The 26707-nt window shown below is 46.3% G+C and overlaps 1 protein-coding gene across 1 annotated transcript in view; it reads left to right on the top strand.

Moving 5' to 3' along the window:
- The first annotated feature begins 1911 nt into the window (after window positions 1–1911).
- Window positions 1912–26707, top strand: part of LOC120925562 (valosin containing protein) — a 68492-nt gene continuing 43696 nt past the window's right edge. Inside the window, exons 1-3 of the mRNA XM_040336031.1 lie at window positions 1912–2085; window positions 24044–24155; window positions 26393–26565. Coding sequence (XP_040191965.1) covers window positions 2069–2085; window positions 24044–24155; window positions 26393–26565 — 302 coding nt within the window. The 5' untranslated portion in view covers window positions 1912–2068. The remainder of the gene's footprint in view (window positions 2086–24043; window positions 24156–26392; window positions 26566–26707) is intronic.

The following is a 26707-nucleotide window of genomic DNA, read 5'->3' as shown; positions in this document are numbered from 1 at the left end:
GCTCTTCGTCGCTGTCTGTCAGGAACGGTCTGAGGGACCGCCGCACGCGGTCCTTTTATTGGCTTCTTCTGCGCGGGCTATCCGACCACCCAAAACGACCAATCAGCTGCTTGGCTGTGACCACCAATCCCATGGCTGTTGCTGCCCAGGGATAGCGCAGCTACCACTAGCAACCTGTGGAATAAAACAAAGCAGGAAGAACAGCAAGCTCTCCCTTTGACCCGGCCCATGTTGGTTCAGCCTATTGCTGTGACCTTTCATTATGGCCCCCAAACAGATTTGTGCATGACTATCTCAGTTACCTGGGGAGCCACAGCCTGGTCCAGGGGCGGACTGACCCTTCGGGCACTGCCCAAAGGCCCTATGCCACTAGGGGGCCCCATCAGGGTTGCCAGCCTCAGTAAAACCAGGGACAGTATGTCAAAATCTGTGTTTTTAAAAAAATCCCAAGATTATAGCTGCCCTGCCTCTCCTGTACTTTTTCAGTGTCTGTATGTGTATGTATAATGTGTATATACTGTATGTGTATACTGTGTGGCCCCATAATCTATTGCCTGGGGGTCCCATAATCTCCTATTGCCCGGGGGCCCCATAATCTGATTTTGCCCGGGGGCCCCATGAGTTGTCAGTCCCCCCCCCCCCTGGCCTGGTCTGAATAATGTGTCCGGGTTTCCGGTGGACTGAAACCCGGACACATGATTCAAAACCCGAACTGTCCGGGTGAATCCTGGACAGGTGGCAACCCTAGGACCAGAGGAGGGCTGGAGCTCCCAGAGGCGATTCAGTTCGCATGTGTTGCGCTTTACAAGTCTCTCTCTCTCTCTCTCTCGCTCCTGCAGCTGCAGAAGAGGTGTGAGGGTCACATGAAATGGCCTGGAGGGCCGGATTTGGCCCACGGGCCTTGTGTTTGACACCTGTGCTCCAGGGTCTCTGCTAAAAATAAAAAAATATATATCATGTTTGGGGTCCTATGTAATTTTCTAGTAAAAAAGAAAATGATGTTTTTAGGAGCGAAGTGTCAGAATTGGCCGGGATGCGAAGTGGTTGAAGGGTCCCTCTGAAAAAAAATGTAAAAGTCACGTCAGGTCAATATGACTATTATCAAATAATATATATATGATATGTTATAAAATACAATGATATAATACTTTACACAATGTTATACCTTATATCTTATTATGTATCATCCTATAATATGTTCTATCATGTTAGATTATTGTGTATCATATTATATTATCTTCTGTTATTTTGTATTATAACATACTATTATGATATCAAATCATTGCATATTATATTATATTATTTGATGCAGTCTCGTAAATCGCCAGCAGGTGGCGCTCTAGTCCACTTTTCGCATTTCTCTCTCTCTCTCCACTTCCTGGAGTGCATATTTCTATGGTACGAGGCGGTCACATGGACATTTTCGGTGCTTTCCCTGGAAGGTTGCGCTCTCCCGTTGCCTCTGGTGTGGCCCTGTATGACATGTGCAGGCCCCGTAGTAGTAGTCACACACTAGGCCCCACACAGGCCTGCTCATTACACCACAATGACACATGTCTATGACTAATCACTTTGAGTTATGGCTGCTGCGCTGACGGACAGCCCTCCCGTCCAATCAGAAGCGGCCAGATAATAACTCTCGCCAACCACCGCTCTCCCCTCCTCTCCGCCCTGACACTGTCTAGACCTAGCCCCCGCCCACTCCGTATTGGCAGCCAGTCAGCGGGCGCGTTGTGTCAGTTGCCAGGCAGCTCTCGGGAACCGGACCAATAGGAGACGTTCACCGGGAGGGGGGGGAGTGGGAGGGGCCGCTCCTGGTCCCGTGGTCCTCCCTGGCGCACGCCGATTGGCCACGGCGCGAGTTGCGCAGGCGCGGTGTCGCGGAATGACGCAGCTCTTTGCTGGTGGCGCAGGCTCCTCCCCTTTCGCCGCAGTCAGTCACACACAGTTGAGGAAACACCGGGCGCCGAGCGGGCAGTGAGAGCTTTTGTACCGGAGACAGGGGGCGGAGCATACAGCAAGAGCGGCATTCCCGGGACTGGTCAGCGGCTTGGGCCGGACACTGAACATGGCTTCCGGATCAGAGTGAGTGCGGGGTGCCGGTAGGCCGCAGTGCCGGGGGTGCGGGTACCTGAGAGAGCGGGGAGGTGGAGATGGGTAGAGGAGGAGGCCGGGGTGACGGGGGCCGTATGTCCGGGAGAGGAGGAGGAGGAGAGCGGCCCGGATATAGAGGGAGCCGGCCGCATCCTGCTGTGTCATGCAGGCCTCACCCCCCTCCCCCATACTACAGGCCTCATCGTCGTTATTACCCCCCAATATCCATACTAAAGGCCTCATTATTACCCCCCCAATCAATACTACATGCCCCATATCTATACAACGGGCCTCATCTTATTACCCCCCCCCTCCATCCATACTACAGGCCTCATCCTCATTATTACCTCCTCCCCCCATCAATACTACAGACCTCATCACCCCCCCCCCCCCATATCCATTCTACATGCTTATCCCCCCCCCCTTTTACTACAGGCCGCATCATCCTCCTACTACTACATGCCTCATCATCATTCTCCTCCCCCTCAATCCATACTACATGCCTCATCATACTACATCCTCCTCCCACCCCCACTACAGGCCTCATCCTCTTCCTTTTGTTTCTAGTCTCATCATCCTTCAATCCCTGTCACCCGTCATGACTGAGGACCCGTCACCATCCTACAGTCCTCCTCATCCTTATTCCACTATCGGTGGTCCTATCATACTACAGTCCTCATCATCCTTATTATGTTGGTGGTCTTGTCATCAGGCTCCTCCCCTGTCATACTGCAGGCCCCACCCTCATTGTACTACAGCCCCCCCCCTTCATCCTCATTGTACTACAGCCCCCCCCTCATCCTTATACTACAGCCCCCCCTCATCCTTATACTACAGCCCCCCCCTCATCCTTATACTACAGCCCCCCCCTGATCATCATACTACAGCCCCCCCCTGATCATCATACTACAGCCCCCCCCTGATCATCATACTACAGCCCCCCCCCTGATCATCATACTACAGCCCCCCCCTGATCATCATACTACAGCCCCCTCCCTCGTCCTCCTCATCATACTACAGCCCCCCCTCGTCCTCCTCATCATGCGACAGCCTCCTCCCCATCATGCGACAGCCCCCTCCCTCATCCTCCTCCCCATCATGCGACAGCCCCCTCCCTCATCCTCCTCCCCATCATGCGACAGCCCCCTCCCTCATCATGCGACAGCCCCCTCCCTCATCATGCGACAGCCCCCTCCCTCATCATGCGACAGCCCCCTCCCTCATCATGCGACAGCCCCCTCCCTCATCCTCCTCCCTCATCATGCGACGGCCCCCTCCCTCATCATGCGACGGCCCCCTCCCTCATCATGCGACGGCCCCCTCCCTCATCATGCGACGGCCCCCTCCCTCATCATGCGACGGCCCCCTCCCTCATCATGCGACGGCCCCCTCCCTCATCATGCGACGGCCCCCTCCCTCATCATGCGACAGCCCCCTCCCTCATCCTGCGACGGCCCCCTCCCTCATCATGCGACGGCCCCCTCCCTCATCATGCGACGGCCCCCTCCCTCATCATGCGACGGCCCCCTCCCTCATCATGCGACGGCCCCCTCCCTCCCTCATCATGCGACGGCCCCCTCCCTCCCTCATCATGCGACGGCCCCCTCCCTCCCTCATCATGCGACGGCCCCCTCCCTCCCTCATCATGCGACGGCCCCCTCCCTCCCTCATCATGCGACGGCCCCCTCCCTCCCTCATCATGCGACGGCCCCCTCCCTCCCTCATCATGCGACGGCCCCCGCCCTCCCTCATCATGCGACGGCCCCCTCCCTCCCTCATCATGCGACGGCCCCCTCCCTCCCTCATCATGCGACGGCCCCCTCCCTCCCTCATCATGCGACGGCCCCCTCCCTCATTGATCATGCGCGCGCGACAGGCCCCCTCCCTCATCCTCCCTCCCCATCATGAGACAGGCCCCCTCCCTCCCCATCATGAGACAGGCTCCCTCATCATGAGACAGGCCCCCACCTCATCATCCTTCCCCCTCTCATACGACAGGCCCTCCCCCCTCATCCCCCCCCCCTCATACGACAGGCCCACCCCCTCATACTACAGGGGCCCCCCCCCCCCATCATCCTCCCTCTCGTACGACAGGCCTCCCCATCATACTACAGGCCCTCCCCCCTCCTCCCCATCATACTACAGGCCCTCCCCTCCTCATTTTACAGACCCCCTTATTCTACAGGCTCATCCTCCAAGCCGCTCCTTATACTACAGGCCTTGTCCTCCTTTTATGTTGGTGGTCTCATCAAGGCTTCCCTCCTGCTGTTATTGGCCACATTCTCTGTTTACAGGTTGTCTCATCTTCCTTATCCTACAGGCTCTCCTCTTAAAAGTGAAACCACTCTGCATCTGAGCACCGCATGCCTGAATTTATTTTTAATATTCAAAATCCATCCATTTTTCCATGAAAAATACCCTTCTAGCATTTCTGGCTGTGGCCATCTTGAGAAAGGGCAGATGATTCATGTAGCATTTACTTCCTGGAATCCATCTGCCCTTGGCTCATGTATGGGCTGACCTGAGAACTCCCCCCTCCTCTCCTGAAGACCCCTGGGATGTATGACATCATTTGTCTGGGCATGGAAATTGGGAAGTAACTAAAAAATACATACAAAAAAAGAAAAGTATATATGATCTATTTTCCTATCCATTTCTGCTAGCAGCATAATGATTACAAATAATCAATGTTGATTGAGAGAGTGAAGTTCCACTTATTATTCATTCTGTTCTCTACTGATGATCTTCTGTTTCCTCCTTATTAAACAAAAAGTAAAGTGCAGCACCACTGATACGATTTTACACAATTAATTATTTCAGAATCCCCATTGGTAGCACTTCCTATTCTTATAATCCACATATAAATGCATGAACATTTAATTGTGAATCATAATGTAAAGAAATAAAATGCATATGTGGCGTGCAAATCAAACAAAACAAAAAGTCCACATCAATAAAACAAATATCCTGCATTACTATTGGATAGATACTGTATGTGACAAATGTGCCCCAGATCTCATGTGCCCCACCTCTGTGTATCCAGCCCCAGTCTTTGCCACCTCCAGCCTCCACAGTGGTAATGTCAACCAGAGCTGGTCCAGACACCTGGGTGTTGTATTATTGCAGCAAATCTTCCGAAGGGCAGGTGAGACGGGATCCCCAAACAATGCCTCAGGATAAGAATCACACCTCCATAGTGTAATGCATTCTGATAAACATTTATTCAGTAAAAGATGAAGTAATATTTTTCACAAAGTTGCACTGCAAGTCCTGTGCCAGAAATGATTGCGTGTACATTGCAGCCTTAAACCGGAGTTCTGCCTTATTTGTTTTAATTAAGTCAGCAGCTACAAATGTCCAGGGTGCCCGCGATTTTGGCACCCGAAGCCGATCTGTCCCTTGGCTCTGGGGTGCTGCCGTCGCCAGCCTCGTTAAGGGAATTGGGAAGTGAAGCCTTACGGCTTCACTTTCTGGTTCCCTACTGTGCATTCGCGGGTCGGGCTGCACAATCTGAATGGTCCATGCTGTCTTCTGTGTCTCCCAGAAGACAGTGGGGGGGGGGCGGAGGAGGCGCCAAACGTGGTGTAGATATCCGTGGATATCTATGCCCGAAAGTGGGAGAAAATACGTGTTTTGCATAGAGCAGTGATGGCCAACCTTGGCACCCCAGATGTTTTGGAACTACATTTCCCATGATGCTCATGCACTCTTCAGAGTAGTTGAGCATCATGGGAAATGTAGTTCCAAAACATCTGGGGTGCCAAGGTTCGCCATCACTGGCCTAGGGTATCTGCTCCCCCCTGAAAGGTGCCAAATGTGACACCGGAGGATTCCGAAAAGTAGAAGTTCCATTTGTGGGTGGAACTCCGCTTTAAGCATGGACATCTGGAGAGGATGTGTTATAATGGCTTCTACACAGCTTTCAGGCGTGATGTCGCATGGCTCCGCCCCTCAGGTTGTGTCCCTTTTGGGGTAGGTTTAGCCATCCTACATGTCCCTATGTTTGTGTAGAAATGGGATCCCACATGCCCCCCACTTTGGATGGAATTGAGCACCCTATATGCGTGCTTCAACTCCCCCCCCCCCCCCTTCTTTGGTTAGATTTGGGCACCTACATATGTGTGCCCCCTTTGGGTAGAATTGGGCACCCTACGTGTCCCCAGGTTTAGAAGGAATTGGGCACCCTGCGTGTCCCACGCCCCCCCCCCCCCGGTAGAATTGAGCACCCTACCTGTTGCCCTGTTCCCCTTGGGTAGAATTGGGCACCCCACATGTCCCATCCCACCCTTGTAGACTTGGGCACCCTTACATGTTGCCCACCACATCTTTTGGGTAAAGTTGGGCACCCAACATACCACCCCCATTGGGTAGAATTGGCCACTCCATTTGTCCCCCCCCCCCCAATCCTTCCTTTTGGGCTACCTCTTGTTTCTGCCAGGTAGCGTTCGTCCTTGTATCCCGGTCACATGATTCCCCCTGCCCCCCCCCCCCCCTCCCCTATACTTGTCATTCAGAGTTTAGTATCCTGTTACACATAATTTGTCACCTTTGTACTCCTGAGTCCCATTCATAGAATTTTGGATTTCTTTGGCCGCTCTTTACTGCCGTTCCATCTGTGTGTAATTTGGTGCCTTTGGAATTGCTTTTTGTTGTTTATTAAAAATAAAAAAAAATTTGCTTTTAGTGTTTTACCTTTAGACCCTTTCACACCAGTGCAGATTCCCCCCCTACATCTGTCATTTCACAGCAAAGGAGGACAATGGAAATCGCAGCCGTGGCCATTCACATGAATGCAGGTCACGGAGGGGTGCAGAAGCTTCTTTTAGTTTTGTTTTTGGTGTGGTTTTGCGATTAAAAGCCGGTCTCCCCCCTGCAAAAAAAAAACATGATTCCTGTTACTGTACACGTCCGTCTCTGGTTCCATGTGCCCTTGTATAAAGTAATTCGCTACATTTAAATCCCATTTGTAACATTGTTTCCACATATGCCCATCAATAGTAACTGGCATCACGGGGCCCCTAGATCATGTATATTATGTAATACTCCAGTTCATTGTCTACCTGGATCCACATTGCATACATTGCTATCACTTTGTGCTTATTTTAGTTTTTTTATTATAATTTCCCATCCATACACCTCTAACATTTCCTCCTTGTGTCCATATTATTTGGTGTACTTTCCAGTTCACACTCGCTTGTATTCCTTGTATCACACATGTGTCTTCATTTGGTAAGGTGTTGGGATGCTCATATTTTATTTAGTATGACGTGATCCTTTGTCCTTGGTATGTGGTTGGATATATATATATATATATATATATATATATATATATATATATATATATATATATATATATATATATATATATATATATATATATATATATATATATATATATATATATATATATATATATATATATATATATTTCTCAGTGTCTTTTGTATCTTCAGGAATCCTTTTGTATAATCCAGAGCGTGGGCAAATATTGAGCAACCAGGCTACTGTTGTCCATGGAGTGTTTCCTGGTTCATAATTGTACTTTGAATATCGCAGCCCTTTATTGATTATCTTGTATACAAGGAACGTGGTATCTGGGGTCTCGCCATGATCGGTATACAGTGCCTTAACCACTTCCATACCGGGCATTTTCACCCCCTTCCTGCCCAGACCAATTTTTAGTTTTCAGCGCTGTCGCAATTTGAATGACAATTGCGCGGTCGTGCGACGTGGCTCCCAAACAAAATTGTCACCCTTTTTTTCCCCACAAATAGAGCTTTCTTTTGGTGGTATTTGATCACCTCGGCTTTTTTTAATTTTTTGCGCTATAAACAAAAGAGCGGCAATTTTGAAAAAAAACACTATCTTTAACTTTTTTTTATTTAATAAATATCATAATTTTGAAAAAAAAAGTTTTTTCCCCTCAGTTTAGACGATACGTATTCTAAATATTTGAAGGGTTTGCGCAAAAGTTCCAGAGTCTACAAAATAGGAAATAGAATTATGGCATTTTAATAATTTTTTTTTTTTTTTACTACTAGTAATGGCGGCGATCTGCGTGTGTTTTTTTTTTTGCAACATTGCGGTGGACATATCGGACACTTTTGACACATTTTTGGGGCCCTTCACATTTACACAGCGATTAGTGCTATAAAATGCACTGATTACTGTGTAAATGTGACTGGCAGAGAAGGGGTTAACACTAGGGGGCGCTGAAGGGGTTAAATATGTTCCCTAAAGTGTGTTCTAACTGTTAGGCCCCTTGCACACTGGGGCGTTTTTCATGCGGTACAGCGCTAAAAATAGCGCTGCTATACCGCATGAAAAAACCTGTCCCGTAGTGTTCAATGTGAAAGCCCGAAGGCTTTCACATTGAAGCGGTGCGCTAGCAGGAGCGCTCCAAAAGTCCTGCTAGCCGCATCTTTACTGCGGTATAGGAGCGGTGTGTTCACCGCGCCTTCCCATTGAAATCAATGGGAAAGCGCGGTAATACCGGCGGTATTAACCCTTTTTCGGCCGCTAGCGGGGGTTAAAACCTCACCGCTAGCACCCGAATATCGCGGTAAATACGACGGTATAGCCGCGCTACAAATAGCGCGGCTATCCCGTCACCGTGGCTGCACGCCTCAGTGTGAAAGCAGCCTTAGGGGGACTCACAAGGGGAGGAGACCGATTGTGTGTTCCTCTGTACTGGGAACACGCATCGGTCTCCTCACCGCTGACAGGACATGGATCTGTGTGTTTACTCCCCATCATTACACACACAGATCCATGGTCCTGCCGTGATTGCGGGGAATCGCGGGTGCCCGGCGGACATCGCGGGCACGCGCACCGGGTCCCGAGGAATGCGGCGGCCGGAAAAGACAGGACGTCATATGACGTCCAGTCTGAAGGACGAAAGGTTCCCCACCGACGTCATTTTACTATGGCTCGGTGGGGAAGTGGTTAAAGGGTCACTAAAGGATTTTTTTTTTTTTTTTTTTTTTAGCTAAATAGCTTCCTTTACCTTACTGCAGTCCTGGTTTCATGTCCTCCATTGTTCGTTTTTGCTCTGATGTTGCTGTAATGCTTCTCTGTTCTGGACACTTCCTGGTTGTCTGTTTCCTGATGAAAAAAGTCATGGGAGCTTTCTCTCTGTGGTCACTACCGTGCTCGCCCCCCGTCCTATGGACTACAGCAGTGCGTCAGGCTTGCTCTGTACGTGATCCAGAGACTTCAAGGAGGTGTGAGCAGTTTGTGTCTAAAACCCCACAGCACCTCCTCCCTTTGTTGCTGCTGGCTTGTATGGCTCTGTATGGCTGGGTGGGTGGGTTTCAAAGCATGAATATTAATTGTTGGGTGGTATAGTGGGCGGTTTATTCAAAAACTGTAACAAGCTCTTGTGCCCGTTTTTTTAAAACTGCGCATGCGCAAAGGATACTGGGAAATGTAGTTCAATGCACTACGGCGACGCCAAGCGCTGAGATACAGGAAATGAAAAGAAAAACCAAACTCGAAACCACAGGTAGATTAGATGATAGAATTTAAGCGGTTTTAAAAGGAATGATTAAACTATTCTGTCTGTATTCATTGCAGACGACATTTTAGGCAAAAAAAATGTTTTCCTTTACAACTCCTTTTTAAAGTATTCATACCCCCTTGAAATTTTCCACATTTTTTTCATGTTACAACCAAAAAGGTAAATGTATTTTTATTGGGATTTTATGTGATAGACCAACACAAAGTGTCATAATTGTGACGCGGAAGGAAAATGTTAAATGTTTTTTTTTTTTTACAAATCTAAAAAAGTGTGGCGTGCATTTGTATTCAGCCCCCTTTACTCAGATACCCCTAACTAATTAGTAAATGGAGTCCACCTGTGTGTAATTTGACACTGACAAAAGCAAGGTAACACCCTCAGGAGAGAGCTTTTATCTAATGCGGGGAGGAACCGCAAGAGCCGCCATGGGACCCCAGAAGAGGAGGATCAGGGCCACTCAGTGCAAAACAAACTGCAAAGTTGAGGCCGCGATGACAAGACAATAGCAGGATAGAGAATTGTTGCTACTAATTTTACAACACCAATCTGGTTTTCATTCTGGAAATTCTATTCATTACAAAGTCAATTGTCGAAAGTAAGAATTTTCATGTGAATCTTTTTTTCCATAGTTTTTTGTTTTTCAAATGGAAAGGAAAATACAATTTTTCCATCATACAAGCATTAAGATGGTCAAAAACAATACATTAGTGTTGTAGAGAATTACAAAGAACCATCTAACCACAAATATTTTAAATGTAAAGAATCTTGTACTGAAAAAAAGTTTGTCCCTGAGAGAGACATTTCTCAAACATAAACAAAATGAGTGGAGAAAAGTTCAATAAAGAGAAAATAAAAGAAAACATTTGAAAATGGAGATCAAAAGTCTACTGTGTGGCTATTATTAGACTTCAATGCAGTCTGTATTCTATGCTACATAATTTCCCTATATAAGCTCACATTGTGTAATTCAGTAAAGGGGGTGGGAGGGCTCATCTGCTTGTATATTCTTAGGCCCCTTTCACACGGACGACTAGAATGGTGCTTTTAGCTGCGGATTTTCTATTTTTCTACCACAGCTAAAAGAGCATAATGCTTTCCTATGGCCCCATTCACACACATCGTTTACCTGCGATTTCGTTACAGGCGGTTTGGTGCAAATAGAATTGAATGCGTCCAGGTGCGATGTAGCGCAGCTATATGCACATAACCGCAGGTAATCGCAGTCTTTTTTTTTTTTTTTTTTTTGTCAACTGCGGATAACAGCGTGAGGAAACCCCAGAAAGCACATCATAATAAAAAATAAATAAAAAGGGTTGCTATGGGAATGACTAGCGCAGCAGAATGTAACCGCATGTAATCGCAATGTACGAATGCAGCTAATCGCAGTGCCTGGAGCCTTGAAAACATTTTACATGCTTTTAACTGCCGCAAAACAGCCGTCCGTGTGAAAGGGGCCTGATAGAAGGGTAGTTACAATAGGGATGGGCCTGTTAGATCAGTTTACAATGCAGTAACGCAGACGCAGGGGGTGTGGTCAGTGTCGGCACACCTGTTCTGTTGTCGGGTACACGAAAGCCATTGTCTGTTTCCTTGGTGTCACTGACTGTAAAGCTGCCCCACCCTTCATGTTGCAGAGCAAGGTGTCATGTTGTCGCTCCTCTGGGCTGGGAGTTTGCTCGGCACTCAGTTTCGTTTTTTCAGAAAGCATGTCAGAGTTGAAGTTGAACAGCCCATCATTGCCATGATATCCTCGTGTGACAGCATAGAGGGGTCATCAGAGGCTTGCAAATCTCTCTGAAAGAGCAGGAACAAAGCATAGGGGTCAGCCGGAGCTAGAAACCTGCTGACTGTCACCAGCTGCCATTATCCCTGTGCTGTGTGTGGACTGACTGTCTGTAATGTTATCCCTGTGATGTGTGTGGACTGACTGCCTGTAATGTTATCCCTGTGCTGTGTGTGGACTGACTGTAATGTTATCCCTGTGCTGTGTGTGGACTGACTGTAATGTTATCCCTGTGCTGTGTGTGGACTGCCTATAATGTTATCCCTGTGCTGTGTGTGGACTGACTGTAATGTTATCCCTGTGCTGTGTGTGGACTGACTGTAATGTTATCCCTGTGCTGTGTGTGGACTGACTGCCTGTAATGTTATCCCTGTGCTGTGTGTGGACTGACTGCCTGTAATGTTATCCCTGTGCTGTGTGTGGACTGACTGCCCGCAATGTTATCCCTGTGCTGTGTGTGGACTGACTGCCTGTAACGTTATCCCTGTGCTGTGTGTGTGGACTGCCTGGAATGTTATCCCTGTGCTGTGTGTGGACTGACTGCCTGTAACGTTATCCCTGTGCTGTGTGTGGACTGCCTGTAATGTTATCCCTGTGCTGTGTGTGGACTGACTGCCCGCAATGTTATCCCTGTGCTGTGTGTGGACTGCCTGGAATGTTATCCCTGTGCTGTGTGTGGACTGACTGCCTGCAATGTTATCCCTGTGCTGTGTGTGGACTGCCTGTAATGTTATCCCTGTGCTGTGTGTGGACTGACTGCCCGCAATGTTATCCCTGTGCTGTGTGTGGACTGCCTGGAATGTTATCCCTGTGCTGTGTGTGGACTGACTGCCTGCAATGTTATCCCTGTGCTGTGTGTGGACTGACTGCCTGCAATGTTATCCCTGTGCTGTGTGTGGACTGACTGCCTGCAATGTTATCCCTGTGCTGTGTGTGGACTGACTGCCTGGAACGTTATCCCTGTGCTGTGTGTGTGGACTGCCTGTAACGTTATCCCTGTGCTGTGTGTGGACTGACTGCCTGCAATGTTATCCCTGTGCTGTGTGTGGACTGACTGCCTGCAATGTTATCCCTGTGCTGTGTGTGGACTGACTGCCTGTAATGTTATCCCTGTGCTGTGTGTGTGGACTGAGACTGCCTGTGATGTTGTCCCTGTGCTGTGTGTGGACTGACTGCCTGTAATGTTATCCCTGTGCTGTGTGTGGACTGACTGACTGGAATGTTATCCCTGTGCTGTGTGTGGACTGACTGCCTGTAATGTTATCCCTGTGCTGTGTGTGGACTGCCTGTAATGTGTGGTGGTAGTGCACACTGCTAGGTCGAGTGTTTTTGGAAGTACGCTGTATAGGTCTGTCCCCACAGACAATTTCATATCATTGTTTTTCATTTTTTAAGCAAAAGGCACAAGAAAGCAAGTGGCAGCCAATGCTTTTAATGGGCTAAAAAGTACTCTGTTCTTCAGAGCCTTGGGCAATGTATCCCAGAGTTTCATGGACAAAAATACAATGTTATGGCAAATCAGTCAGTGAGTGGTTGTGCCAGTTTTGGTAATAAATTCTACTTCATATTGCCGTGCAGACATACATTGTTCAAGTCCTGATGAAATCGGGGTTTCCACCCTTCAAGTGTATGCTTTTTAAGCCTGGTACAGACCGGTCAAATGTCGGGAGACCTCTGCCGGTTTAAAAAAGATAAAAATTTGACCCGTGTCCATTGGTCTGTCAGACGAGCATCTGGAAAACCAGCAGCTGACCGACTCCTGATCAGCTCTCTCAGCCAATGGTGGATAGTGCTGATCAGAGAATTCTTACCTGAGGTCGGTGGGGGCTGTACCTTTGTCAGAACACAATAGCTCAGTGGGGGGATCTTTGCATAGTTAGTATAGCGGTCGGCTTTTTAAACTAATTGTGTGTACCCAGCTTTACTTTGTCATTTTTGGCTTTAAAAAAAAAAAAAAACGTGTGGACCTCCGCTTTAAGTGGTTAATAGATGTAAAGATGAAAAAATGACTGAAGAGCCGCTATGAGTTGAAAATGGCAACAGTCTTTAAGGGGTGTCTAGTGATAGGTTGCCAGCTGTTGTACACCGCCCCTCCTCCAGTTCCCCATCTGATTTATCTTCATATAATTGAATCATAGACCACACACACACACAGGGTACTGTGTAGCAATAATTGGTGTGTGTGTTGCTCAGAGATCACATATGGGGTCTTCATTGTTCAACCCTTTCCAGTCACGGCACCTTTACAATTCTTCAGAACTCAAAGACACCCCATTCTAAAATGTTAAAGGACTAAACGAATAGTTTTAGCGAAGGCCACACAGGTATACATTAGAGATGATTTATTCTTTCAAAGTAAATGTTTACACACTGATACCAAATAGTATTCCAGCTTTTCTTCTTCCTCATTTGCTAACTGGGCGGGGGGGGGGGGTCAAACAAAGATGCTGTGCAGGTCCCCAATGTCCTCCTTATCAAGCAATGATGACAGCGGTTGTTTGGATGCAGATCCCAAGGTTGTAATGTTACACAATGAGAACCTGTGGCTTTGTGTAAGAAAAAAATCAGGCTGGATCCACCTGCTGGCTTTACACAATTTTGCTATTGTTTACGGCTGTTGGAGTTCCAAGCAAAGACCCCTGTGTGCAAACCAGTAAAAGAAAACAACCCCTGTGCTTGCTGAAAAGATACAATGTATCCAGTGTTTCCTATGTGTGTTACACAGTATTCTGCATAAAAAAAGAAAAAAGCACTGGGCAGTTTGTCATGTGCTTGTATGCATTAAGGCCCCATTCACAGGGACGGATCGTTCAGGTCCGCCTGTCAGTTTTGACAGCAGACCTGAACGGCCGCTCCACGCATCCCTATGGAGCGTCGGATGTCAGCGGAGACATGGCCGCTGACATCTGATCCGCTAAAAACAGATGTATGGGGGCCACGTCCCCACCCGTCCATGGCGGATCAGGTAAGATCTGATGAAAATGGACATGCTGTCCGTTTTCATCAGATCGCTCCATAGGAGACGGCGGTGCCCAACAAGCCCCTCCCCACTCAGTGAGCAGAGAGGAGCTTGTCATTCGTCAGCTCAGCGGGCGTAGCAACGGAGTCCGCCTTGTGTGAATGAGGCCTAATGGGGTTGTAAAGTTACAATCTTTTATTTTGAATGTTTTCCCTAAATAGCTTCCTTTCCCTTAGTGCAGTCCTCCTTCCCTTACCTCATCCTTCCATTTTGCTTTTCAATGTCCTTATTTCTTCTGGGAAATCCTCACTTCCTGTTCTTCTGTCTGTAACTCCACACAGTAATGCGAGGCTTTCTTCCTGGTGTGGAGTGTCGTGCTCGCCCCCTCCCTTGGACTACAGGAGAGTCAGGATGCTCACTAACACACAGCTCCTTTCTCTATCTGCAATGTAGAGCATCCTGACTCTCCTGTAGTCCAAGGGAGGGGGCGAGCACGGAGGGGTACCTCTGCCACGCCCCTGGCTCCTCCCCCGCATCAAGTGACACGTCAGAAGTGCTTTCCTTCAGAGCACCTGTGCGGTCGTGCTTCGGTGTCCTGTTGCTGCATCCATAGACAGCAGGACTTGACACCGCCCCCCTGGTGCCCACATCATTGGACTTGATTGACCGCCGCGGGAGCCAATGTCTGCACTGCTATCAATCCACTCAAGAGCTGAGGGTTTACAAACCCCTTTAAAAAAAAAAAAGAAGGGGGGGGGCATGACTTTGCAATCACTTTTTAAGATAAAAACAAAAAACACCTGCCTTTAGAATCACTTTAATATTTGGTAAGACATTTATTTTGTATTACCAATCATTAGATACATTGTTTTTTTTTTTTTGTGGGTTTTGTATGAGGCTGGGTTTACACTACTGCCATCTGATTATGCAGTGCGAGTTGGTTGCGGTTTTCCACATTCAATAGATCCAAAATTGCACTGAAATCGCACCATATTAGTACAGGGCCCCTTTTCAAATCACTCCATGCTGTTGTGTTGCATTGATGTGATTGGGCGCCATCAAACAATGATTTCCCCTTGTCATGCTGTTCTGTGCGACTCGACATGCATCTGAAATCACACCAGTGTGAACCAGGACAGATTGCTGGTGTTTATCATTCTATTGTTAGGATAGTGAGCTCATTTCACATGTGTGATCACTTTTACATTTGTTATTAGTAGTGTCCACTCTCTCTCTTTCTTCATCTCCTGGTTTGGTGTTTATGTATGTGGTGGGGCTGTGGGATGGATATGATGTGGGTGGAGTTTCTTCAGGTGGCCCAGCTGGAAAGACGGCTTCTGTTGCTTTTCATTTTCTGGACACTTTTTATTCATAGTGAATTGTAGCAGTGCTCTTCTGACACAAGTTCTTCAGTGCTGGCCGTGCAGCGTGTGATCACTTCTGATAGGCCGGCTCCATTTTTGTATTGTCTTCATTTTATGAGCTGTTGGAGGCTGCAGTGCTTCAAATCCATAAGAAATGATAGTATTGGTCCCAGAATTGTTATAGAAAACAATGGATAATAGTTCTGTATACACAATACCTGAAAGGGAAAAATCAGAACTGAGCATAAATCTTGTCGGTGATAACAATGGCCATTGGATCTTTATTACTGATGAATCCAATACAGCTGGTTTAACTTTTTAGCTCAGTCTTGTACCAGATCCTCTCCTGTGCTGAAACTGCTCTGATTTCACTGCAGACTGAGTGAGAGCTTCTCACAATCTGCATTAGAAGCTGCAGCAAGTCAGATCCTCATATCCTGGCTGGAGGACATCTAGCATCATCTCGCCCTTTCTTCCCCAGACTGACCGTCCCGTCTGTTTTTTTTCTCATAGGATTTCAGTTCAATCATGGAGGCTCAGCATGTGTCACCTAGGGCATGGGTGATCGACCTGTGGCCCTCCAGCTGTTTCAGAACTACTAGTCCCATCATTCCTCTGCCTTTGGGAGTCATGCATGTAACGGTCAGCCTTGCAATGCCTCGTGGGACGTGTAGTTTCGCAACCGCTGGAGGGCCGCCAGTTTGAGACCCCCTGGTTTACAGCATACTGTTACATTGCACGAGGCATGAGTATTCTTATCTTAAAGCGGAGCTCCACCCTAAAGTGGAACTCCCGCTGATCGGAACCCTCCCCCCTCCGGTGTCGCATTTGATCAGGGGGAGGGGGGTGCAGATACCGGTCTAAAGACGGGTATTTGCACCCAGTCTCGGGCAGACTGCGGGCATGACGTCACCCCCCGTTGTGTTCTGGGAACACTCGGCTCCCAGTACACAGCGGGAGCCAATCGGCAGGCGTAGCGCGACTCGCGCATGTGCCGTAGGGAACTGGGCAGTGAAGCCTGAGCGCTTCATTTCCTGGTTCCCTCACCGAGGATGGCTGGGGGGGTGGGCAGCAGAGAGATGAGCGATCACTTGTCCTCTGCTGCGGACAGCGCTGGACTCCAGGACAGGTAAGTGTCCTAATATTAAAAGTCAGCAGCTGCAATATATATATATATATATATATATATATATATATATATATATATATATATATATATATATATATATATATATATATATATATATATATATATATATATATATATATATATATATATATAATTTTTTTTTTTTTTTTTTTTTTTTTTTTCAGCGGAGCTCCGCTTTAAGTCCTATTTCGTCCAGAACTCCGCTTTAAAGTTGCAGAGATGTTGGTGCCTTTCTGTGACTCTGGCAGTATATACTTAAACCAGTGTTCAAGAAACAGAAAATAGAGCATATGTGAATAAATTACTTGTTATGTGAGGATAAGCAGTTTAGAAGGTCCATAAAGGGTTAAATAGGTGCAGAAAGTGACAAGTACGCTACAGGACGGCACTGAGTATCACGCTTTGGCCTCGCCAATGTTGAAGGGATGGAAATTCCCAAAGTTATTTTCTGAAAGAAAAAAGTCCCTTTATAATCGCTGATCTGGAAGTTGTATTTTTTGTTTTGCTCTCCTCTTTCACTTTCCTTTATTGGACTTTACTGAGAAAGTGGATTTTTATAGTAACATCACTGGTCAGTAGCAGCCCTCAGAAGGTTCTAAAATATACATTCATCATATATATATATATATATTTTTTTTTTTTTTTTTACATGTCCTGTCTACGCAGAGAGCCCCCTAAAGCTGGTCATGTAAGCTCCAAATACAAGGAATTTGTAGGTATTCTGATACAGGGTTTGACAAATTTGCTTGGAATCTAGGAGCCAGCTAAAAGTTAGGAGCCAGGAACGCACCCCGTCCCGACGAGCTCGCGCGCAGAAGTGAACACATACGTGAGTAGCACCCGCATATGTAAACGGTGTTCAAACCACACAAGTGAGGTATAGCCGTGATCGTTAGAGCGAGAGCAATAATTCTAGCCCTAGACCTCCTCTGTAACTCAAAACATGCAACCTGTAGAATTTTTTAAATGTCGCCTATGGAGATATTAAGGTAAAAGTTTGTCGGCATTCCACGAGCGGCAATTTTGAAGCGTGACATGTTGGGTATCAATTTACTCGGCGTAACATTATCTTTCACAATATTAAAAAAAATTGGGATAACTTTACGGTTGTCTTATTTTTTTATTTAATAAAGTGTATTTTTCCCCCAAAAAAAGTGCGCTTGTAAGAGCGCTACGCAAATACGGCGTGACAAAGTATTGCAACGATCGCCATTTTATTCTCTAGGGTGTTAGAATAAATATATATAATGTTTGGGGGTTCTAATTAGAGGGAAGGAGATGGCAGTGAAAACTGAAAAATCACACATTAAGAACTGCTGTTTTACTTGTAATGCCAACGGCCACCACCAGATGGTGCCGGGTCACAGAAGGAAACCTGGGACTTCACAAGGCCGCGGCCTCAATTACCGGCCAGCCGCAATCGCGTGTCCGGAGCGCACAGACACAGGATCCTGTGCCTCAGTGCGCCCCCTCCTCCGCCACGCGATCGCAGCGGGCCCGCGATGGCCGGTAATTGAGGCCGCGGCCTTGTAGGCCGCAAAGCTGCGGCCTCAATTACCGGCGGGCGCCAGGTCACAATTTAATTTCGCAATTGCAACCTGGCGCCCGGATTTTGTCAAACCCTGGAAAGACGCATTGATCAAAGCGTGCCCCGGGGGCAAGCAGGGGGGTGGGGTTCTGGGAGGACAGCAAGTGCTTAAACCCAAAAGCTAACATATTTTATTATATTGCAGCTTACCAATTCTTAGATGTGATGGCTGCTATTGTGTTTTTTTTTTTTGGGGGGGGGGGGTGTTTGCTACGTTTTCTTTCCTTTATTTTTCTCTGATCTGTTTTTTAACAGAACAAGCTGTCCTGCAAATGTAAAAGTTGTGGTTAGACAAACCATTTACCACTGACAGGTGCTTACAGTTCTCAGTTTTATGTAAAACCTGTATCCCAAAAGGAAAAAAAAATTGCTGTAACTGATTAAAAGGTATTAGCGAAAGTTCAGCTTTAATTTGTTAGTGTATTTAAATCTTCCGGTACATCCCTGCCCTCCAGATTGACAATGCTGCTATCCAAAATTGCACCTTCATCCAGAGTGGGGACTCTCTCTAATATAGGAGACCTGAAGAAAACTAATGCTGCGATCATATCCAATGATCGATAGGTTGCTATATGAGGTTCTTGGTTTTAGGTTTAATACTGTTGGGAGCGCCCTTTTACCTCGGACCCTAATGGACAAGCTTGTAGGGAGATGACTTCTCTATTAGGGCCTGTGGATAAAAGCCGGATGCAATACCGTTCACCCACTGATCTGATCTTCGCTCTGTAGTGGGGAGGGGGGGCTGTAAGGATTCATTTATATTGGTATTTTTCACTGTGGGCTGTTTAAAAAAAAAAAGTGTTCATATTTGTCTGGCTCTTCTAGTGGGTTGTCCCTCGCCATGTTCCCGTACAATGCAGGACTACTCGCCCTGCTTTGTACTGGAGAGCTGTGACTGCTCAGGCAGTGAAGTGGCTTTAAGGAATCGGTTGTGTGAAGAGGGACCCCACTCCCCCCCCCCCCCCCCCCCCCAACACACACACATACCTTAGCAAATATGCAATGCATGGGCACATTTAAAAGCTGCCTTGTATTAAGCAAAGATCACCAAAACCTCTGAGTTGGAAGCTTTGATTTCGGTAGAGCGGCTGTGTTGCTGATACCGATTAGTTGGACATCTGTTTCCTGTCCTGCTCTAGACAAGACAGCTGGAGTCTTATTAGTCAGGACCGTTTTCTGTGGTTATGCTTTTTTTTGTACATCAGCCCAGAAAGGTTTTGGGAAAGCAGTAGTGGTGTTGAATCGTGTCTCCAATCAAAGGATTCCAAGTCTGTGAATGGTGAAGGGAAGACACAAAACATTTCTTCAGAGATTTTTCCCCACCAAATCACTACATACACAGGCCCACATAGATCAATCCTATCTTACTTAAACGGGGCTCGGCAAATCCCAGGCGTGAGGTCGCAATTACGCCTAGGCTTTTGCCCGCCCATTTACTGTTCCACGCCCACTGTGCCCACATTCCTGAGTGTGTTTAACGCTCGCCCCTGGCTTTGTGAGCGGCCAACTCTACTACAGCTTGCTTCGGCTACCTATTTGTATAATTCAGTCCCCACTTCTTGATTGTGTACACAACAAATTGTACACTAAGGCCCCTTTCACACGGGGCGGGTCAGTAATGATCCACCCTGTGATCCTCCGCTTGCTCAGCGGGGATCGCTCCGCTGAGCCGGCGGATGACCACCCTGTCTTTTCTCCACTCCCCTATGGGGGGGGATCGGATGAACACGGACCGTCTGTCCATGTTCATCCGATCCACCAGATGGGTGGAAAAGTAGGTTTTTCCTCCGTCACACTTTGGTGGGTCGGATGTCAGCGGGCATGTCACCGCTGACATCCGTGGCTCCATAGAGGAGCACAGAGCGCCCGTTCAGGTCCACCTAAAAAAAACTGGCAGGCGGACCTGAATGGGCCGCCTGTGTGAAAGAGCCCTAACACTTTTATTATTATTATTATTATTATTATTATTATACAGGATTTATATAGCGCCAACAGTTTGCGCAGCGCTTTACATCAGGGAAGACAGTACAGTCACAATACAATTCAATACAGGAGGGATCAGAGGGCCCTGCTCGTTAGAGCTTACAATCTAGAAGGGAGGGTCAGGTGGGACAAAGTGTAGTAGCTGTGGGGGATGATCAGATGGACTCAAATGCAAATACAGTTGTTAGGTGTGGGTAGGATAGGCTTCTCTGAAGAGGAGGGTTTTTAGGGATCCTCTAAAAGCTAGTAGAGAAGGAGATAGGCGGATAGATTGGGGTAAGGAGTTCCATAGGCTTGGAGAGGCTCTGGAGAAGTCCTGGAGACGAGCATGGGAGCAGGTGATGAGAGAGCTAGAGAGTAGGAGGTCTTGAGAAGAGCGAAGAGAACGATTAGGTTGGTATTTAGAGACTAGGTCAGTGATGTAGATGGGGGCAGAGTTGTGGATGGTTTTGTAGGTAGTAGTTAGTATTTTGAATTTAATTCGTTGGATGAGCGGAAGCCAGTGGAGGGATTGACAGAGGGGAGTAGCAGAGACAGAGCGTTTGGTAAGGTGGATGAGTCTGGCCGCAGCATTCATGATGGACTAAAGGGGGATAGAGTATGCAGAGGTAAGCCAATGAGAAGGGAATTGCAGTAATCAAGGCGAGAGATGATCAGGGAGTGAATTAAGAGCTTTGTGGTGTCATTGGTTAGAAAGGGGCGTATTTTGGAGATGTTGCGAAGGTTGAGGCGGCAAGATTTGGACAGTGATTGAACGTGAGGTTTAAAGGACAGTTCAGAGTCCAGGACTACTCCTAGGACCTTGACATGTGGGGATGGGCTGATAGTTGTGCCATTAATTTTGACAGAGAGATCGGGGGAAGAGGCACGTGGGGGAGGGAAAATTATAAGTTCCGTTTTAGATAGATTGAGTTTGAGGAAGTGGTGCGACATCCAAAGTGAAATATCTGATAGTAAATTAGTGATACGTGAGGAAAATGAAGGAGTGAGTTGAGGGGTAGAGAAATAAATTTGAGTGTCGTCAGCGTAGAGATGGTATTGGAAGCCGTGGGAGGCTATCAGCTGACCCAGGGAGGAGGTGTAGATTGAAAATAGGAGAGGTCCAAGAACAGAACCTTGGGGGACCCCAACAGAGAAAGGAAGAGGAGAGGAGGAAGTAGAATTATAAGTAACGCACTGCACTTTTATCTCTCTGCACTGGCCGCTGTGCTTTGTTGATTCCTGCGATTAGCCAGGCAGCCTGTAAGGGGCATGCATTTGTCTATGCACAATGCTATGATGAGGTCGCTGCCCATAAGCCGCCTCCTTAGTGTATTTTTCTATGAAACTTCAGCCCCTCGTTTGTGGTGCCTAGCCCAGATTTCTCAAGCAGCTGAAGCACAGAAGGGTTTTCACCTTTATGTATAGAATGCTCACTCTTTCTCATCCCATGGTTTACCTGCCCCTAATCTCTGCTCATCCAATCATAAAATGTCTTGTATTCAATGGAAAGAATACCAGGCTGTTTATAAATGTATTGGGGTACAAGGATAAACCTCTTCACATGGGAGAAAAAAAAGCTGAAATGTTACTGACCTGGACGCAGTGCATTGTTTTCTATGGAGCAATGCACACAACTGCATAAAGATCAATACAGAGACGTAAAATGAGAATAATTTGTATTTTGAGTGCAGTAATTTATGTGTATACCTGTGTGTGTGTGTGTGTGTATTGCAACACTGGCAACTAGAGAGGGATGAAGAATGTAACACACCTGTACAAGGTCTTTACAGAATGTTTTAGGCTCCTTTCACACGTGTGCAACTTGAAAGTCATGTGATTTTTACCACAGTTTTGACTGACTTGAAGCAATGCCTGTGCAATCTTGAGGTCTATGATCCTCGGGTCGTTCCAAAGCAGGGACTACTTTGAAGTCGCTGTGTCTTGAAGATGCACAGGTGGAAAAACGATACTCATTTGAAATGATGGGGTACGACTTCTCACTCGACTTTGCAGGGCAAGTCACACAAGTGTGAAAGGAGCCTTACTCAGGATCTTTCTGTCAACAAGATCCGGAGTGTAAACATTGGTAAATGATTACGTCTGTAGACTTAAGGGGGAGAGAGATGGAACTTGATCTCTCGCTGAACTGAAACTGTCAGTTTCTTTGCTGGCCAAGAGCGCTGACAGTAATATCCAGCATAATAAAATAAGCATTTTTAGTATCTTTAGTATCGTCGCCTGCCATCTGGACATGGCGTAAAGGCATTCGAGAGATTCTAAGGACCAGCCATATTTAAAATGCACTTTATTTCCCGGAGTTCCACTTTAAGAAGGCTTGCAGAGCTTGGGTTAATTCAGTGTTTCTCAATTCCAGTCCTCAGGCCCCCCCAACAGGTCAGGTTTTCAGGATTTCCCTCAGATGAAACGGCTGTGGTGATTACTAAGGCTGGGTTCACACTACTACACTACTTTCATCCTACTTTGCTCTGTGTTCAATGTTTCCCTATGAGAGCGTCTTGTAGCGTCCTACACAAGTCGGTCCAACTTTGAAAATGCTCCCTGTACTACTTTTGCTCCTACATTGATCCTACTTCAGGCCCATTGAATATCATTGAAGTCGGACCAAAGTAGTATCCTGTTCATGAAAGTAGGATGGATGTAGGACCAATGTAGGATAAATGTAGGACCAATGTAGCAGAGCAAAGTAGGATGAAAGTAGTGTAGTAGTGTGAACCCAGCCTTAGGCAGTGAAACTGATCAAATCACCTGTGCAAAATAATGGAAATCCTGAAAACCTGACCTGTTGGGGGGGCCTGAGGACTGGAATTGAGAAACACTGCGTTAATTGAGTTTACCAAAAATGTAAATATTGCAGAATATACAGCGTCATTCTACATAACTAAGCTCCATGTCATGCTGGAAAAAAATAAAATCTTAATGTCTTAAATAGAAAACCATCTTTTGATTCATTTTTTGGTCGAAAAGCATTTTATTCAAATAAATTTGATAAAAATTAAAGCTATTTAAAAAAATTAAAAAATCATTTGATTTATATCCACCCTGCTGTGTGCACAGAAATCTGTGACTCCTCCCATTGCAGTGTTTGTTTGACTCTTCTCCGCACCATCACATTTTTTTGTCTATTGATGTTTTTATTTATACCACCATCCATTTGCAATATGGCTATAGGATACGTCCTATTCATTTTTTTTTTTAATGGACCTTCTCTTTCTCAGATGGCACATTATACCCCTGCAGCACTCTGCAAAACATAGAAGCAGATTATCCCCAGTAGGAAACATGCTAATAAAATGTTCTGGTTTTTAGTAAGCGGTAGAAATACATTTTATACAATGCTGGTTAGGGACACAAGCCAAAGGGAGAACGTGACACTGATGCAACTTGTAGTAACAGAAGGAAAATGTCATATATACTAAGGGGAACAGAGATGGGGAATCGGTCAGATGAAAACCACAAACTTTATTTTTTAATTCGTGTTTTGCTTTTTTTCCATTTAATTTATTTTTAGATCATTTTATGTTGTATCTATTGATTGACTCTATATCAGAGTAATATGTCATATGGGACTTCTAACGATTCCTTCATGTTTTGTCTTCACAGCCCCAAAGCGGATGATTTATCCACAGCTATTCTGAAGCAGAAGAGCCGACCCAATCGGTTAATTGTAGATGAAGCGATCAATGAAGACAACAGTGTAGTCTCTCTGTCCCAGGTAAGTGTAGATTATTCTGTAATGTGTTTTTTTTTTTCTGGTGTACTTTTAAAGTGGTTTTATAGTGTGTGTGTGTGTGTGTGTGTGTGTGTATATATATATATATATGTATGTATGTATGTATGTATGTATGTATGTATGTGTGTGTGTGTGTGTGTGTGTGTGTGTGTGTATATATATATATATGTGTGTGTGTGTATATATTATACACACACTTGGATCTCCTCTCTCATGTCATACTTGACCCCACTGTGTAATTAGTCTTGCACAGAGTGACCCCTCCTGTTCTGGGGTCCCACGGCGACTCCTCTCGTGACTCCTCCCCTGCTGGGAAGCGCTCTCCCGAGGGGGTTATCTTGCGGGCGTGCTCCTGTGTCGTAAACTCGCCGTCCATAACCGCAGGCTGTATGACTCGGCACCGGCGGCCGCAACATTGGATTTGATTGACAGCAACGGGAGCTCATAGAGCTGCGCTGCTATCAATCTATCCAATCAATGCTGAGACTCGGTGAAGAAGAGGACGCCGGGGACTTGCAGAGCAGGTGAACTGGCTCGGGCAAGTAAAAAGGGGGGGGGTGTGACTGGTGATTGCCAGGTGTTTCACCTTAATGCATAGGATGCATTAAGGTGAAAAAACACAAACCTTTACAACCCCTTTAAGGTGTTGTAAAGGTAAAGGTAAAAAAAAAAAAAAAAAAATTCCCTAAATAGCTTCCTTTACCTTAGTGCAGTTTTCCTTCACTTACCTCTTCCTTCCATTTTGCTTTTAAATGTCCTTATTTCTTCTGAGAAATTCTCACTTCCTGTTCTTCTGTCTGTAACTCCACACAGTAATGCGAGGCTTTCTCCCTGGTGCGGAGAAAGCCTCTTGAGGGGGGAGGGGGTGACCAGGAGTGTCGGGACACTCTCTACTTTGCAGATAGAGAAAGGAGCTGTGTGTTAGTTGGCGTCCTGACCCTCCTGCTTGCCCCCTCAAGAGGCTTTCTCCACACCAGAGAGAAAGTCTTGCATTACTGTGTGGAGTTACAGACAGAAGAACAGGAAGTGAGGATTTCTCAGAAGAAATAAGGACATTTAAAAGCAAAATGGAAGGATGAGGTAAGTGAAGGAGGACTGCACTAAGGTAAAGGAAGCTATTTAGGAATAAAAATTCTACCTTTACAACCCCTTTTAAGAGCTGCAACACACACACACACACACACACACACACACACACACACACCCCCACACACACACACCCCTAGTCCCTCCGAGTGACAATTCAGTCATTGGAATGGCCTGTATGATGACCCTTTTTATGTTCCTATGTTTCTGGGGTGCCCAGCCTGATTCATTATTTCATCGAAGGCCAGATTTTAAGTATTACCTTGAGGAGATGAAGACTAGAATACTGCAATCGCTGAGCAGCAAATTATATCACATGTGATGTATTTCAGTTATTTTGCAAACCTGGCCTGTTAGTGGGCCCTGAGGACAGGAGTTGAGAACTACTGCTCTAGTGGTATATGGGGGTCCCATGTCAGGAAGCGGGATCTCCCTACAAATAATTTTTTTCGGTGCAGAAACCAAGCAACATGCCTTGGTTCAAACCTGAATGATTTGAAGCCTGTTTCCCCGAAAATAAGCCCTACCCCGAAAATAAGACCTAGCGTTATTTTTGGGGATGGCTGCAATATAAGCCCTACCCCGAAAATAAACCCTAGTTAAAGTCATCGTAAAAACATAATCCGTTTTGTAAAAAGATTATATAATGTGCAGTGTGTCTCCTTTTTGTAACTTTGTTTTGGAAAATACCTTACTTACAGTGCCGCTGGGCGCTCACGTGACCGGCTGGAGATCTTCTCCTCTTCAACGTCAGTGGTCCCTTCCTCTGCAGTGCTCAGAGTGGAGAAGAGCTACGGCGGGTCACTGTGCTGGCTATCATGCTTTAAAGGATCAGGATTTTTTTTGGGGGGGGGGGGGGTTACAACCACTCTAAGATCGTCATGAAGACATAACTGTATTTGAATAAATGTAGATTATTGTACATACCGTAAAGAAATAAGACATCCCCTGAAAATAAGCCCTAGTGTGATTTTTGTAGTCAAAATTAATATAAGACCCGGTCTTATTTTCGGGGAAACACGGTATGTTCAACAAAAGAATTGCCATATTCTATGGTGTCCATTCACACATTTGCCTGCTACTTGTCACACCAAAAGTGTTCAGGAGCTAAAGGATGGTCTTTTTTGTTGCAGGGTAAGATGGATGAGCTGCAGCTTTTCCGTGGCGACACGGTCCTTCTGAAAGGAAAGAAAAGGCGAGAAGCTGTGTGCATCGTCCTGTCTGATGACACTTGCTCTGATGAGAAGATCCGGATGAACAGGGTGGTCCGTAATAATCTGCGCGTCAGGCTTGGGGATGTCATCAGGTAACTTTTTTTTTTTTTTTTTTTATACTTTTGAAATAAGTTTAGGTGAACCTGAATCTCATATTTAGTTTCCCTTTACAATGGAAACCCAACTTTTCTCCGGCAGCTTTGCAAGTTCCTTCCAACTGCCATTCTACTGTGC

Source organism: Rana temporaria, chromosome 1 (assembly GCF_905171775.1).
Source record: "Rana temporaria chromosome 1, aRanTem1.1, whole genome shotgun sequence".
Lineage (NCBI taxonomy): Eukaryota > Metazoa > Chordata > Amphibia > Anura > Ranidae > Rana > Rana temporaria.
Note: the sequence above shows the minus strand (reverse complement) of the source record. Positions and strands in the feature narration are given on the sequence as shown.